The sequence below is a fragment of the Sciurus carolinensis genome, chromosome 7 (assembly GCF_902686445.1).
Source record: "Sciurus carolinensis chromosome 7, mSciCar1.2, whole genome shotgun sequence".
Taxonomy (NCBI): domain Eukaryota; kingdom Metazoa; phylum Chordata; class Mammalia; order Rodentia; family Sciuridae; genus Sciurus; species Sciurus carolinensis.
The window spans coordinates 45,952,662-45,968,779 of NC_062219.1; the positions used below are offsets into that span (position 1 = coordinate 45,952,662).

The 16,118-nt window shown below is 39.3% G+C and overlaps 1 protein-coding gene across 2 annotated transcripts in view; it reads right to left on the minus strand.

The window, feature by feature from the left end:
• The window catches only part of Slc35f1 (solute carrier family 35 member F1), a 527,643-nt gene that overhangs the window by 161,351 nt on the left and 350,174 nt on the right, over positions 1–16,118 (minus strand). For both annotated transcript variants that reach the window (XM_047559604.1, XM_047559603.1), the window contains exons 4-6: positions 12,632–12,791; positions 5,486–5,642; positions 3,306–3,358 (exon numbers count right to left, since the gene is read on the minus strand). In XM_047559604.1, coding sequence (XP_047415560.1) covers positions 3,306–3,358; positions 5,486–5,642; positions 12,632–12,791 — 370 coding nt within the window. The remainder of the gene's footprint in view (positions 1–3,305; positions 3,359–5,485; positions 5,643–12,631; positions 12,792–16,118) is intronic.

Below are 16,118 nucleotides of genomic sequence, written 5' to 3' on the forward strand. Positions count from 1 at the left end.
CTGGATATGGGTCCCTGGAGGGCTCAGAGAAGAGGTGTGACTTTATAAGCACACTTGGTAAGCCAAGGAAAGTAGAAAAACTAGTATACAGCAAACTTTCCCTCTACTAATCAGGCTACCTCAGAATGATACTAGCTTAAACAATCAGAACATTATTTTTTAAAATGGCAGAAATTAGATATTGGGGTACACAGTGGAATACATACACTGGTCAGAGTTGACGGATTTTGCTAAGTGAACTCGTGTTTTGGTGTATGAACACTCTGTTTGTAAGCTTAGGAGTCAATCAAATGTGCACATTGTTAACAGGAGAGTTGGACTACAGTCCCATAACAGGAAGCCAAGAGCCCAGTCAAGTGGCCTCAACTGTGTAGACCTGAGATCACTGCTAAAAAGAAAGTTGTACCCTTAATTAACTTTAACGTTCACCTTGCTTTGTGGTTCCATTATCCCATCTTCAAGGGAAGGTCAAATTGAGATTTGGCCTCCAGAAAACAAACAAAAAAATAGGGATCAACGACAACATCAGGTGCTGAACCCCAGTACATTTTTTTCATATGATATTTGACTTTCACCTTAGATTGTATTCATTCACATGTCCATTAGCACAATATGGCAAATGGGACAAAGGGAATATTTAAGTTATTTATTAGACTTCTGGCTATGATTCTAACATTCCTGCTCCCCAGGTGCACACTTTAGCTGTATCAAATTGTACATTTTACTCGATTTTACTGATTAGATAATCATAGCCAATCTTTGTGTTCAGTAGAGTAAAACAAGGAATAAAACCAATGATAACTATTATCTTCTTGCTTTTAATCATTCTATGTCTTGCAACTGGCCCACACTGTAGGAAAATTACAATCTGTTAAAAATGTCTTCAAGTCCAAAAAATATAATACATTTATCATTCCATTTACGCAAGGAAAAGAAATTTATTTTCTTTGATAAAGTGACAACCATTTGAGCTGTCCAAGAGATTTTAAGAGTTAGATTAGTGTTGTGGAAAGAGGAAGGAGACGGACCCACTGACAGATGATGGGTAATGAAGACAGACTTGGATTCTGTTCTTTTATCCCAAACAACGTGAGCTCTTCACCAGGACACAGAGATCAGAGCTGGACACAGCTCTTGGACCACTCTTGGGTGACTTCCCAAGGAGTGCGAGGAAGGTGAGAGAATGCTGACTGCCCTTGATGTCTCCCTGACTCTTTGGCCCAGGAGTTGCAGTTCCCCCGAATGAAACTGCAATGTCAAACCTAAAGCCCTCCCCGAGTCATTGTCTCCATCACTTCCCTTCTGTCTATGTTTTAGGAGATGGGAGAAGGCAGAATAGCATCCATCTTCACTGATATTCATTCATTTGCTCACTTAACAAATATAATTCACAGAACTAATTGGACATAACTTTCCTAGCCTTGTATTGGAATACATGATCAGGGTAACGCCATATCACGTACAACCACAAGAGTGGGAACCTAAATAGAATAAGCTATATACTCTATGTATGTATAATTTGCCAAAATACATTCTACTGTGAGGTATAACTAAAAATAACAACACACACCCCGCCACACACACATACACACATTCTCTGACAGCCATGTGCCCAAAACTGAGCTAAACAACGGAACTATGTAGTTGGTCAGAGTAGGCTAATGAAGACAAATGTGGCCTTGGCATCACAATCTCAAACCCAACCCTACAAATCCTTCAGAAAGTAGAGGATGAATATTTGACCCCCCTTCTGGGAAATTTGGGCCTCATTTCCAGTCAAGAATTAAATGGATGACTTTGTAATGTGTTCCTTTTATACTGTCTTCATCATCTTGGACTACAGAGAACTGACATTTTAATGGCAGTCTGAGAGTTTAGGATAAAACTATCTTTTGATGACACATTTAACTAACACAGAATTATAAGAGAGCCTCAGTGGACATGCACATGACATCCACATAATTAGAGGACAAATTCATTTTGATCATTACTATTATAGTCAATATCAAATTAATTTAGACTCACAGACCACTGTATGTGAAGTGCTACTAAGTCCAACATTTAAGAGTCATGTCTTTGAGAGTCACAAAGGCAAATGCTTCTGCAACCGGCAGCAGCTTTCCCTTCCTGGTTGCCCTCCTCTGCATGCCCGCCCCTACTGCCTACTGATTTTCATTTAATTATAACATCTTATGCATACATTTGAGGAAAAATAAATGGCAGACCTTTGATGGTATACGGGCTGGGCAGCCCTTGAAATCACAAGAGATAACCTCTCAGGGATGTCATGTGTACTTCTGTGGCTCACAAGTGCCTTTAGAGGAAATGATATCCTCAGCAAGGTGGTCCTGGAGCATAGGGGCTGGGGGTAAGTAAAGTGATGCAGAGGACTTTATGTCATTGTTCTTTTTCCTTGTCAAAGGAAGCTGTCAGGTGTATCAAATCTGTATGACTGGAGATGACCCAAACAGTAAGCTTCAGTGTGGGGACACTGTATTTTTTACCTTCCATTTGCATACATTCTGCATACATTTCTCCAGCACCTCCTGGCTAAGCCAAACTCTAGGTTCACTGCTGGGACCTGTGTGCCTCAGTACAGTCACTGAGGATACCTGCTGAGGGCATTCAATGGCAGTCCTTTCCAGGGCTTGCTGTGTGATCAATCATTAGAGCATCACCTAGGATCTGAAATCCTTTCCTCAATATTTTAGAGGAAAGTGATTTTAGAAACAGGTGGAATCTGAGATGCCCTGGATGACTATTAACTAGCTCAAAGCATGTCTGGTATTTTCTAGGTCCATATGGGTCCCAATTAACGAATTCTTATGTGCAAACTGCTCCTTTCTGAAAAGGTTTTTATGGGCTCAGAATGCCCATTACATTGTTTCCTTTTATGCCTTTTTGTTAAGTTCAGTTTTTTTCCTTTTACTAAAGTGCCACTTTTTAATGATCACATCAGTTTTGTGCTTCCTGGCTAGAGCAAATTGCTGTCATTTCTGTGCTACCACTGCCTTGGGGCATTTTCTTTTCCGGTTGGTCTTTAACCTAATAACACACTTCCGTGTCTATCCACCTTGACAGTGATAATGAGCAGAAGCTCAAGTAGGAAACATGATGAATTACACAAGCTAGTCTCTTACAGTGTGCAGGAATCCCTAAAATGAAAAGGGATTTCATCACCTTTTTTCCCCCCTACCATTCTGATTCCCTCCCTTGTTCATGTACTGCACCCAACCGCATCACTCTTAAAAAATGTACTTCTCAAGATTACTAAAAAAAGTATCTGAGGTGTGCAAACTCCTTACCTATTTGCCAATCCCAGGGCACCTTTAACAGCTCCTTGTGCTCCATGATAGCTCTGCAAATGCAAAGAAAGTAGATCTGATAAGCAAGATGATAATATGCTCTATTTTCTCCCCTCTCTTGACTTGTTATATTTATACAAATAATAAAACAACCAACTGAATTTCAAAAATAACTTTGAGCAATACAGAGGTAGCCTGTGGTCTTGCCAGGCAAGGCCAGCAAGTGAGAGCTTTCTGGTAACTGTGGTAGAATGCAAACTTCTACTCTCCTCCAACAGTCCACCCAGAGCCTTTGTTCCTTCTTGCTCAGATGCTATCTAAGAAACAAATGCCTAGATTCAGAAAATTTCTCTGCTTGCAGTTTTAGTCAATTTTCTGATGGGAGCATTCTCTAGAGTAATCATTCTCAAAGATAAATGTATCTTAAAGTCATCTGGAGAGTGTGTTAAAATACCACTAGAGATCCTGATTCTGCAGGTCCAGGTGGGGCTCAAGGGGCTGCATTTTGGACAAGCTCTCCTGCAATGCCAGTGCTGCTGGTCTGAGGACCACACTTTGAGACCCACTCACTAGAAGAGGAGCAGGAGGTGAGGTTGTCATCACTCCACCAGCATTGCTTTGGTGCCAGCGTGTCCTCAATGTACCCCATTTGCCAAACAAGCCCTTATTGGCAAAAAGTGTCTGTCAAAGGGCTCAATCACCAATAATGGGATAAAACTGAAGCAAAGGAGTACTAAATCTCTGAATATATATATATATCTTGGATTCAAGAATAATAACCCATAACATGAGTCATCCATCTACAAAACATTGGCTATGAATAGTTGAACAAGGAAATTCATTCCCCTCTCCTAAAGTTAAAGCACCAAATTAGGAACTTTAAAATACCATCATACCTATCAAAATGTATACATGGATTCTACTGCCATGTACAACTAATTAGAACAAATTAAAAAATTTTAAAAATTACCATGATACTTTCAAACTAAGTCCTTCTCAGAGAGTCTTTCCTACCACTATGCTTTGTTTGCTGAATTTTTCACCAGTATTCAGGACACCAAAATTTGGAGGCTGGTAGAAATAGCCTATATGCAAAACATGTTTAAGGTGATGCCACATTATCTTCCATTAGTAATTTAAGATGTTGAACCAACACAATTAGAAAATACTTGCTTTGCAGAAAGAAATTTGTTGATTGTGAGAATTAGTCATTTGTAGAAAATGATTTGGTGAAATTAGAGTGGAAGTTATACTATCATTCTTACTTCTTACATGAAACTAAAATGTATGTTCTTTACTGATGGGAAATTATGCTTTAACACTTATTCTCACAACAAATTAAGGTAATATATGATTCATCAAGTGATAATTTATATGCACTAATTCCAGGATTATTATAGAACTTGTACTTTTGGCCTTCATGAACACTGTTACACTTTCATGTTTTTAAAATTTTTCTAAGTTGTTGATGGACCTTTATTTTATTCATTCATTTATTTATACGTGGTGCTGAGAATTGAAGCCAATGCCTCACACATTAGGCAAGCACTCTACCACTGAGCCACAACCCCAGCCTCACTTTCATGTTTTAAGGAAGGTGGAAATACTTAACTCTAAGACATTAATTTGAAATATTATCCATAGGCAATAAAAGAACAAGTTTATAAAAGGGCAATTTAAAAACATAAGTGTCCTGGTGGTTTTCACTAGTAAACAGAATGTCCCTTTGTGGAAGTGTGCTGAATTGTGATATTTATGCTTAATTTTTCTACTTCTCTAAATAATAACATGCTTACTGGATTGAGAAAATGGATGTATTTCTAATGCTTTCTTGAAAATTATCTTCCAGGTTTATTAAATGTTTTATAATACATAGCAATTTGTGTAGTTTGAAGGAAATTTACCAATAAATATACAGAATTTGAACATTTCAAGAACCCTCTGTGCGGGAAGTTAGTGACTACTTTTCTGCCTTGATTTTTATATCTTTTTTAAACTTTATTTTTATTGTAAACAAATGGGATACATGTTGTTTCTCTGTACATGGAGTAAAGGCATACCATTTGTGTAATCATACATTGACATAGGATTTTTATATCTTTAAGGACAAAAACTTTAAGAATAAGTTCCATTTACTTACTCCTTGAATTTTTTATTTATTTATTTATTTTTTTACTCACAATTGAATTCCACTGAAAAATGCACCAAACAGACCAATCATTCCCAGGAATTCCACTCGGCTCAAGGTTCGGATGATGTATTCTTCCCAGACGTTAGAGATACCATAGAGTGTGGCTCCGCCTAAGACCAGAAGGTCCCCTACCAGCTTATTTTCCCCTAGGAACCAAAAAGAACAGAGAACTTCTGATTTTCAGTTGAGATGGAGTGAAGATTTTTATCTGTGCCCTCTCTCAGTGTGTTCTGATATAAAAGGTTTCCTGTCTAGACATAAGCAGAAGTTTTCCCTAACCAAGAAGGAGACTTGGTCCTTTCACACTGATTTTTTCCATTCATTCTCTCCATCAAGTTCAATGTCTTTGGTCCAGTTATGTGTCTGAGAATGTATGCTAATGTATGCAAACGTTATTTTTGTTTCAGAATAGTGAACCTGGCTTAGAACAAATAGGATCCATTTCCACCCTCTGCTATACATGGTGAGAAGGAGTTTAACAAAACAGGCAATACTACATTTTGACCATGGGCAAAATGTGCACATACTTAGACAATGAGATTAAGAAGATTTATGAGCTGAAATTTTTCAAATCCCCTGAAGAAAATAATGTATAATGCACTATCATGTTAATATTTTGCTTTTTTTAAAATCAAAAGCGATTGGTTTTATACTCAGTTTTGTTTTGTGTTCAATTTTTAATAAATGCTTTCTCAGTATTTCCTATAATTAGGAAAACTCTTTCTACTCCAGGAAGGGTGGAGCCAGGGAACAGGGTAGTCGAATCAGTGCTGGCAGGGCCTCACTGATACGCTCTGTATCCACATAGCCTCTGGTTCCGTGCTGAAAGAATCAGCAGGCCAGCAGCTCAGCAGATGTGATGCTCTGGGACAGGTGCAGGATGAGAAGGTGCTCACTGCGGCATGATTCTCAGGAAGGGACTCACTTGAACCAGCCTTGGATTCCCAGATTAGTTGAAACAATCTAAAACTATAGAACTGGGCTCTCAATTGGGAGCACAGGGCATACTCTAGGTAGAGATTTTCACATGAGGAAGAGTTTGGAAAGAACTGTGTGTGGTCATTTTGGAGCATTAGATATCTCTTCTAAATGGTGCCATTTTTTCTAAGGTGACTTCCCATTCCTGGTAGGGATTGGGGAAAAAAAAGAAGAGACTTTGAAAGGCAGCAGTTTGCAGTAGTCTATTCTCAAGGGAGTGGAGCTGAGAATGAGATTGTGAGGGCTGGGAGCTTTCCCTGGGTCCCTGGGGAGCTAGCCATCTCTATCCAGCAGATGAGCTGAGAACTTAATGAGGCCCTGGTGATAAACCAGACCAGGTAGGAGGTCCCTGCAGGCATCTTCCGGGGAAGTCAGGATTGCTATGACAGAGTGTGAAATCTTCAGCAAGCTTTTTATGGGTTGCCTAGAAAATAATGACAAACTTTAATTTTAAGTAGTTCATTTGAAGAACAACCCATAAGATAAAACATACCTATAGTTTGAATTATAATGAACACAATTTAGCATCTTTTCATTCAGGAGACATTTTAGAATCTCATGATGACACAAAGTCATTATTATGAAAATCACTTATTATTATCATAGGGAAGTGTGAAAGGGCTGCTTAATAGAATTCTTGGTCAATAAAATTAACTTTACATGACTGTATTAAGAAAGGCTAAATCATAATGAAATATTTTAGTAGGAATTAGGGGAATAGCAATCTATCTTTTAAAACCCCTAAGAAGACGACACACTGTTTTGGTGAATAGTCTCACCTATTTTTTCAAATTTCACATTTGTACAACTGTGGCCCACTTTGTGAACTGACCTTCACTACAAGAAATGTACTTATCAGTACTTTTAGTCTAATTCAGCGGTAATTTTGGATAATAAGAATTCAATTTTGTGTAACTACAATTTCAGAAATATTTTCTAAGTCATCAGTGACAAAAAGATGAAATAATATTAGAATTTCACTCTATATTTATCAGTTTTAAGTAATTCTGAAGTAGATACATGTGCATATAGCAAATGCCATCGTTTGAATCTTAAATGTCTCTCCAAGGTCCCTATTTGAAGGCTGGGTCCCCACCTTGTGGTGCTTACTAAGGGGAGGGGGCAACGGGTGTGGAACCTTTAGGAAATGGGACCAAGAGGAAGGAAGTGAGGTAACTGGAGACATGCCCTTAAAGGGGATGTTGAGACCCAGTCCCTTCCTCTTACTCTCTTTGCTTCCCAGCCACCATGAGGTGAAGAGGCCCCTTCCACCATGCACTCTTGCCATGATGTACTGTGCCACCACAGGCCCAAAGAAACAGGACCAATAGATCAAAACCTCTAAAATTATGAGTCAAAACAAACTTTCCTGTATTATTTTAAGTTGATTTATCTCTAGTATTTGTTACATTGATGCAAAACTAACATGACATGTATGAAAATTTAGTTGATTAACTAGTACATAATTTTGTACAACCATATTATATAATGAAGTACTCTGGATAATAAGGAAACTAATATTTTGCATCTAAAATTTGTGTCTAACTGGAAATCACAATGTACTCCATATTTTATGTAGTTAGTGTAGTAGATACTGACACGAGTTTATACAAAAGGTTCATGGGTGAAAATTATGCTCAGAAAAGCTATCATTTATGTGTGTAAAAGGATACAAGTGATAACATATTCAAAATTTTCAGTAAATGGGAACATTTGAAATGATGAAATGTTAATCTAACCTGAAACTTCTCTTCCTCCTTTGAATATCATACCACTGATATCTAGGCACCTAGTGTTTTCCACTCCATGACTGTGACTTGTTAACTTCCCATCTGTTCTTTTACAAATAGTGTTGAAGGGCATAGAGTCACTGAGATTTAGATTGAGAATGAATCTTGGAAAATTATGGGAAAATTATGCATTCTCAAAAAATGTCTAGACAAACTGAGCTGACTGAAAAAGTCTGAATCCAGAGTAGAGTTGGGTATAACCACACCTCTGTCACTTACTTACTGTATAACATTGGGCTGACTATAGGGTCTTTCTAAACTTCAATTTCCTTACCTTAAAATGTGGTTATTGTGAGAATAATAATACATGTAAAATACCTAGCATAGTATCTGACACTAAGTGGTCACCAGTGTTAGCTAAAAGTGAATCAATCATTCCCTTTGAATAATCATCTGTCTCTTTGGGTTGGGCATTTCTCAATTGGATTACTCTGTGATTCTAATCAACCAAGTCATAAATGCTTTGCAAGAATTGGTTTTCCAATTATTAGTCTTTGCTTTTTTTTTTTCCTTAAATAGGATGTTGCCTAGGTTGGCTTCACAATCCTCCCTTTTCAGTTTCCTGAACAGTTGGGATTATAGTCATGCACCACTGCATGTAACTCCTTATTAAGATTTTTGTTTAAGCACAAGAAACATCATGTTTGGAGGGATATATGTGCACATATGGTGGTAGAAGGAGAAGAGGGAAGGTTATTTGAAATCACCACTTACCAGTAGATCAAGAGCTAACGATGAGTTAGACTATTCTGGAGTACTGAAGACTATTAGTACAATTCATGTAAAGGTCTCCATCCCACTGAATACATTTGAGTCTCAGATACTGGAAGCTTTTGCTTTATTTTTCTGGAACTCAATTTGACTCCAAAAGTCTGACATCTGGGCAATTTCCTCCACACTGGGCAATTTCCTCCACCCTGGGCAATTCTGGAAGTTGTTCACTCTAATAGACTATGCTAAAACAATTGTACATTTCTGGCTAAATTTCACATTCAGGCCATATAATTTGAAAACAGGTACTCTTACATAAGTTTCTTATTGTCTCTGAGCCTTGATTTCTTCAGCTGCAAAAATGAGAATAAAAATTCTTTCCACGGTTAGAAAGATTAAATGAGATAATAAAAGAAAGTACCTGACACCAGTGGGTACTTAACCAAAATGTCACTTTTATTTGTGTTTAGTTATCTGGCTCCTTGAAAATATTTTCTTTCCCTTGAAATATATATAAAATTGTATCTAATAAAAATTGTTGTTATGGGTAACTAACATCTTTGATACATGAACTAAATGTAATGAATGTATTATGGTAGAGAATAGTTTATAGGGCAAGAAAATATGTTTTATAACAAAGAGCTATTTTAATTGCATTTTATTTTAATCCAATTATTTTCTAAGCTTCTCTTTTATATCCATAAGTTCTCCCAGGGAAGCAGAAGTCGTGGAGATGCGTCTCTTGGGCTTTCCCAAGCCATTTTTGTGCACTCCAACATATATAATATTCTCAGGAGCTCTTGCATACCTCCCCCAGCCCACATCAGTAAGAGCAGAGATGGTCTCTCAGAAGAGGCCTTTAATACTGATGAGGAGCTAAGGTGGCAGAGAGAGGATATACCTATTAGGACCAACTGTGTTTACTGACCGACTTGGAAAAGACACTTCCTTTCATGTGAGCTCAAAGTTATGGAAACCTCCTATGGTGGGTGGTCAGTTTCTGTGATGGGCACGGAAAGAGAACACAAGTGCCATTAGTGTATTCCCACTAGGTATGCCACTCACAGGCTCCAAGGCAGGGTCTCCAGGCTACAGCCTTGAGGCCTTCTCTTCACCTCTGTCTACAGCAGGCAGACTTGATGGCCAAGTTTCATCACCAGCATGTCCCTGGTTCATCATTCTAGGCCCTCACCTTTATGTTTTGTATCTGGAGGGCCTGATGCCATTTGAGAAGCTTCCTACAGAAAGGTTGAATCCAATGAGGAATTCCTGGATAGGTGAGGAAGCATGCCGACAAAGCAGATTTAAAGCAATTACCTTAATTATAATGAGGTCAAAGTAACCGAATGGGCCAAAATCAATGTGCTTGGGGATAGAACTGCCAAAATCTCAAAGTAGGATGAAATATGGATTAAGCAACATAAAAAAGTCAGACATTTTTTTTATCCTGTGAGAAGCCCCTGATAAAGTGATGATAATTTACATAGAGTTGAATGTATCATTAAAGTTCTAGTGAATGCCTGAAGTATTTTAGAAAAGCTCTGTTTCCAGGGCTAGTTAATACAATGAAACCAAATCTACTCCAAAGGTTAAAAAAAAAAAAAAAAAAGGAGAGGGGCATATTTTTGATAATATACCACTTTTAGGATAATACTGATTTCAGAATCAATATGGGATTTTCCCTTCTTAAAAAATACCTTATATGATAGATTAAATTGCCACCAAATTTTATATTTTTATAGAGGCAAAGTATGTCCAAATGAACCCTTTGATCCTGTATCTGGGTTGGCCTTAAATATCATCCCATGTACTTGGTCACCATTTCAACAGCACAGAGGTACTCTGTGATGATGCAGTTTAATTTTGTTAACACTAGTGCTTCATATGTCACAAAGGCACACTGCTGTGGGCCTTAAACAGACTCACATGGACAGGTGAAATACCACTTGATGTTTAAGCCATATCTATGTTTTTTAAAAAATGACCACTTTGAAAAGGTCCTCAAATGGACTTACTGTCTTTTTCTTAAATTGTACTATTTTTCTAATGCTTCATTTGAAATCAGAAAACATTTTTTACAGGCTTAGTATCTACAATCCATGTTAACATTTGAGGCTTAAACATTCAGATTTATCAGGACAAGTGGTCTCCTCAACTATGGAATATAAGATGGTGGTCTGGATGAATGGCCAGGGTTGGTAGGAAGAACTTTTTAAGGGTATGGAATTCTGCTTAGTCTGTGTTTACAGAGTACCTGGGAAGCTGAGAAAGTGTATTTAAATTGGAACTTTAGAACTGGTCACATTGCATCAGACAAAAATACCATCTGATTAGTTCAAAAGAGATTGTTCATATTGAGATCACTATGTAAAAAACACAAATTTAGCCCAGACACAAATTTGGCCTTTTGACACAACATCTGTTGACATGCTTGGAACCAGTATTTCACAGAGGAGAACTGGAAAACACTGGGGTGTGTACTGTCAGTCCCTCTGTTGAGGTGGAGATTGATAATATTGTACAGGCTATGGTTCTGGGAGACCCAGGTGGTCCCTCTTTTGCTCTGTTTTGTGTCTTTAGCCCCCAGCAAAATGGGAAAGGGGGAGGCCTGTTCTACAGGTCAGGAACCCTGGGGTCTAGTTCTTGCTGTCCCAAATCTGTGACTTTGGTTGCTCTTATATGTCAAATATAAAAGAACTGAACAAGGTCTTTTTTTGCTCTAAAGTTCTATGGGGTAACATAAATGACATCATTTTGGAGATTTTTATATGACCTACTCTCATAAAGTGAAATACCCCAATTTTTAGTTTTTATTATCTAATTTCCTAGAAGAAAGGGCAATTTCAAGAACTATAGAAAAGTGGGTACTTTCTATTCCATTCCTGATGTTAATAGAGGCAGTCACTTTTTCATCTTCCAAAAATCCCTCTGTAGTACAGGATCTTGGTATATTTTAAAGAATTACAATGCTTTTCAAAGTATCTTCTGGATCTCTCCAGAATCAGGGATTCCCCAGCAGATTCACAGAAATCTGATGAGTTAATTATGAAGCTTTACCCACAAGCTGTGATTGATACCAATAGCCCCTCCTGCCCAACAAATAAACAAAAAAACATATAGGAAGACATGGTACACAGTTCTTCCTTGTAAAGGTATCCCACATTCCTAATTTAGCCTTTAAAGGTTAAATATCCACACTTAGGCCTATAAGCCAACTTTCATCTGGTAGTCTGAAAGCTCAGTCTTTCTCTGACTTGGCAGAGGAAGGGTTGGGATGTGGAGGAGTTGGGAAGAGTGGGCAAGACCCTGTGGTTCCAGAGTGGGCTGTCTCATTACAACACCTCTAAGCAGCTGGTCTAGGTCAGTAGCTCTGACCTCCCAAACTTCCTCCCAGTAGATGGTAACTCCTCTTTAAGCACTTTCTGCAGGTTTCTGAATTCACCGGCAGGCATAATGCCTCCTTCATTCACTCAAGAGATAAAATTTATTAAGTACTTCCTGCATGCCAATGTTTTAGGTGTGGGGAACAAACGGGACTCAGACACTGGGCAGACCAGTTTCCTCTAAGATCCTTGTTTCTCCCAACCACAAATCCCATTTCTTGCCTTGGTGTCACCTACAGAGGTCACCAACCTGGTGACCATCCAAAGACTCACCTGCTCCCTGATGCCTTCCCACGAGTACATCCGCTCCTACCATGCAGCCCATTCCCAGGATGCAGACAACAATGCCAATGAAATGCACAGCCTTGTACCGGATCAGCAGGAAGAACCAAGAGAGCAAAATCACCACTGGGATCACAAAACAGTCCAGGAGCTATTGGAGGGAGGAAGGTAAATAAGAAGAGGTTCAGGGGTGTTTTTCATGTCACTGATTTCGCTTTGTAGAAAGTATTTTCCCTGAACCTGAGTTGTTATGTAGACCCAGAAATGATGCAGTTAAAACAGAACTAAATGCAAGTTAACTTTAATTTTTCACTTCACTGTAAACATCCTATGAGCCTTGATAGAAAGGAGAAGGCAAATCAGTAAGGCCAGTGGTGAAGGTTCTCCTGCCCCTTCTGTGGTGGGGGCAGCACTGCCTCCCTCTTCAGATCCCTGGCGGGCTCCGCTGGAACACACAGGCATGTAGATGATACATCCAGTGGTTTTAGGTGGTTCCCTTACTTTAGGAATGGATCTCAGAATCGAAGGTGAGGGTACAGAACTCTTAAAACATTTATTTTAGGATTTAGAAGTTGAACTTAATTTCTCCCAGACATTGTCTCCCTACTACCAGTAAAAGTTACTTAATCTGTCCTTGTCATTGCACTCTTAGAAGAAAAAAGTGCTGCTCCAGGTGCAGGGGCACAGGCCTGTAGTCCCAGGAACTCAGGAGGCCCAGGCAGGGGGATCACAAGTTTGAGACCAATTTCAGCAACTTGGTGAGACTCTGTCTTGAAAACAAAACAGGCTGGGAATGCAGCTCAGTGGTAGAGTAGCCCTGGGTTCAATCTCCAGTTGAGAGAGAGAAAGAGAGAAAGAGAGAGAGAGAGAGAGAGAGAGAGAGAGAGAGAGAGAGAGAGAACGAAGCTCTAAATATTAATACAAATATTAGTCTCAATGCTTTATAAATAGATTAAAATACTGCTGTTCAAAAAAGTTTGAACAAAAAGTAGAAAATAACTTTGATTTCATTTTTATGCACAAGAAGTGAGATTCCATGTGACATGGAAGCCCCCAGAGTTGGTGTAGATTGCCTTGATCACATAGAGATATAACATGGTGAAATGGGAAGATCCCATGTCAAAAGCCAGCAGACCTGAATTGGACAACTAGAGCCTGACTTGTAGCTCTGTGCCCTTGGGCATCACAAACTCAGGAAGCTCCAGTTTCCTGTTTGAATGAAGACAATTCCACCAACTTTCCTCAGGGATCAGTGTGAGGCTCAGAGATACTACACATATAAGTATTTTGTAGTGTGAGTTCCTCAATCGTTTCTATATTCTGCTCCCAAATATGTGCTCAGGGCTCTACAGAACTAGTTCTTAATGTCATGCCTGGAGAAACCCCTGGATATACTAACCAAGGCAGGGTCTGTAGTAGACTGATGTTCTGTACAACTTCAGACTCCATGTGCCAAAGGAGACACTTGTGATTTGTCCGGCTGCCCAGAGAAGCTCCTTTCTAGAATCTTAAGCAAGTAACCCCACCACATAGCAGCCAGCATGGGGTAGTGATCCCCAATACCCCTCTACTCTCATGGACTACATCCTATTGATTACCAAACTCTGCCACTTCCATCTTTGAAATGTCTGTCATCTCTGTTCCAGTCACGCTCTCTCACTTTTGCCAGTTACACTGAGCTAGCATCCTCTCCTGCAACAAGCCCTTCCTTCCTGCCTCAGGATCTTCACTCATGAATCCCCTGCTTCTGTAATGTTCCACCTCAATCCTTGAACTTCCTGAAAGCCTCTTGGATATGCAGGTGAGGTCAGGTTCTGCTTGATGCTTTCCTTGCACTGTGCTTCTCCTTCATGGTGCCAATGGTACTTGGTGCAATAGTACTTAATTAATATGGAGGAATTGACACAGTATCTGACCTCTCTACTCATCTGGAGGTTCTACAGCCCAGAACACTGTATTCCCAGCACACAGAACACTGCTAGGATCATAGTTATTGAACAAATATACACAAAGATTTTTAATGATCAGAATCATCAAAATAGAGTCTCCAAAATTCATTAAAGGTTTGGATATTTGCAAAGAATCCCTGAATGTCAAAGTGGTTTCATGGCAGTATGAAGAGCACTCAGAATTCCCTCCATCCCCAGAGCTTTTTTGTGACCCAAGTGGACCTTTATGCATCTCTAGGCACTGGTCTTCTCCTTTGCAAAATGAAACAATCACTCAGAATGGAAAGCTGTCCCCGGGGTAGCTGTGAGATGATGAGGTTAAAGTGAGGAAGCATCCTGTGAATATTGAGCAGCACTGTGGTGCTGGGGCTTGGCCCAGAGGTTGCAGCTCTCCTGGAGGGACTGTGTAGGAGGTGGCAGAGGTAGGATTGCACTGCAGCTCACAGTGGCTCACTGCACAGTTAATTAGCAATGTAAGTTAACGAGCCTACTTGATGTGGTAATATGTGCTAAGGCAGGTTTTACAACTGGCCTCAGATGCCACTTAAGTATATTAGGAAATTTCAGTTTGCCAGTGAAAACTGTTCAGTAGGCACAAAACAGTTGGTGATTTGTTCTTAAAATGAAAAATGATTGAATCAAGTTGAAATATTTTGCTACATGTCTCACAACTGGGATTTCATTATCTGGCTGGAAGCCCTCGGTCAGTGGAGCTGAAGGTCTCCATTCCTGAATTATTGAGTGCAAACTAGGCCAGCTTCCAATCTTCGAAGAGGGCCGTTTTGTTTCCAGTGTCATTAGAAACTCCCAAGCACTTGATATGTTCTGGGGTCTATTTCTTTTTGGTTTGAGTTAGAAAAATCCTTATTTGTGTCAGGTGGTCCTGCGAGTGAGGGGAGGCTTTCAGAAAGAAGGGGAAAAAAAGCATACAACCAAGCCAGGGTTTCTGGGACCTTTGGATGAGGGAAGGTTGGTGTTCAGCATACAGTGGGGCTCAAAAGTTGGTGACCAAATGAATTAATGAATGGACATACCTGTGGTGTCAGTGACTGTCTGAAGGGACATTAGAGATAACTGTCATTGTTACTGGCATTTGGAGCAGGACAGTTCTTCATTTTGCAAGACTGTCCCCATGCTCTCTGCAGAGTATTTAGCACTGTTGGCCTTGACTAATAAAACACTCCTACACATTTATAAATGCCCCCAAGGGCAGTATCTCCTCAGTTTAGAATCACTGAGATTCCGTTCTTTAAGAGTGGGGTACTCATAGATGCAGGAGGTGAAGTGATGTGCCCAAGGTCCTCCAAATTGTTGGTACCCAGCAGTAGTTATAAATAAGGACAATGTTGAATAGTATTTTATTGGAGGTCAATGACAGAATATTTAATTACTACAGCTGGAGGTCTCACCATGGCATCTGTAACTACAGATAAGAAACTGTTTGACAGCTGTTGTTTAGTAATGAGGCTATTATATTTTTAGTGATTTTTAGCCTCCAGCCTTTCCCCTCATGGTCTTATAGCATAAGA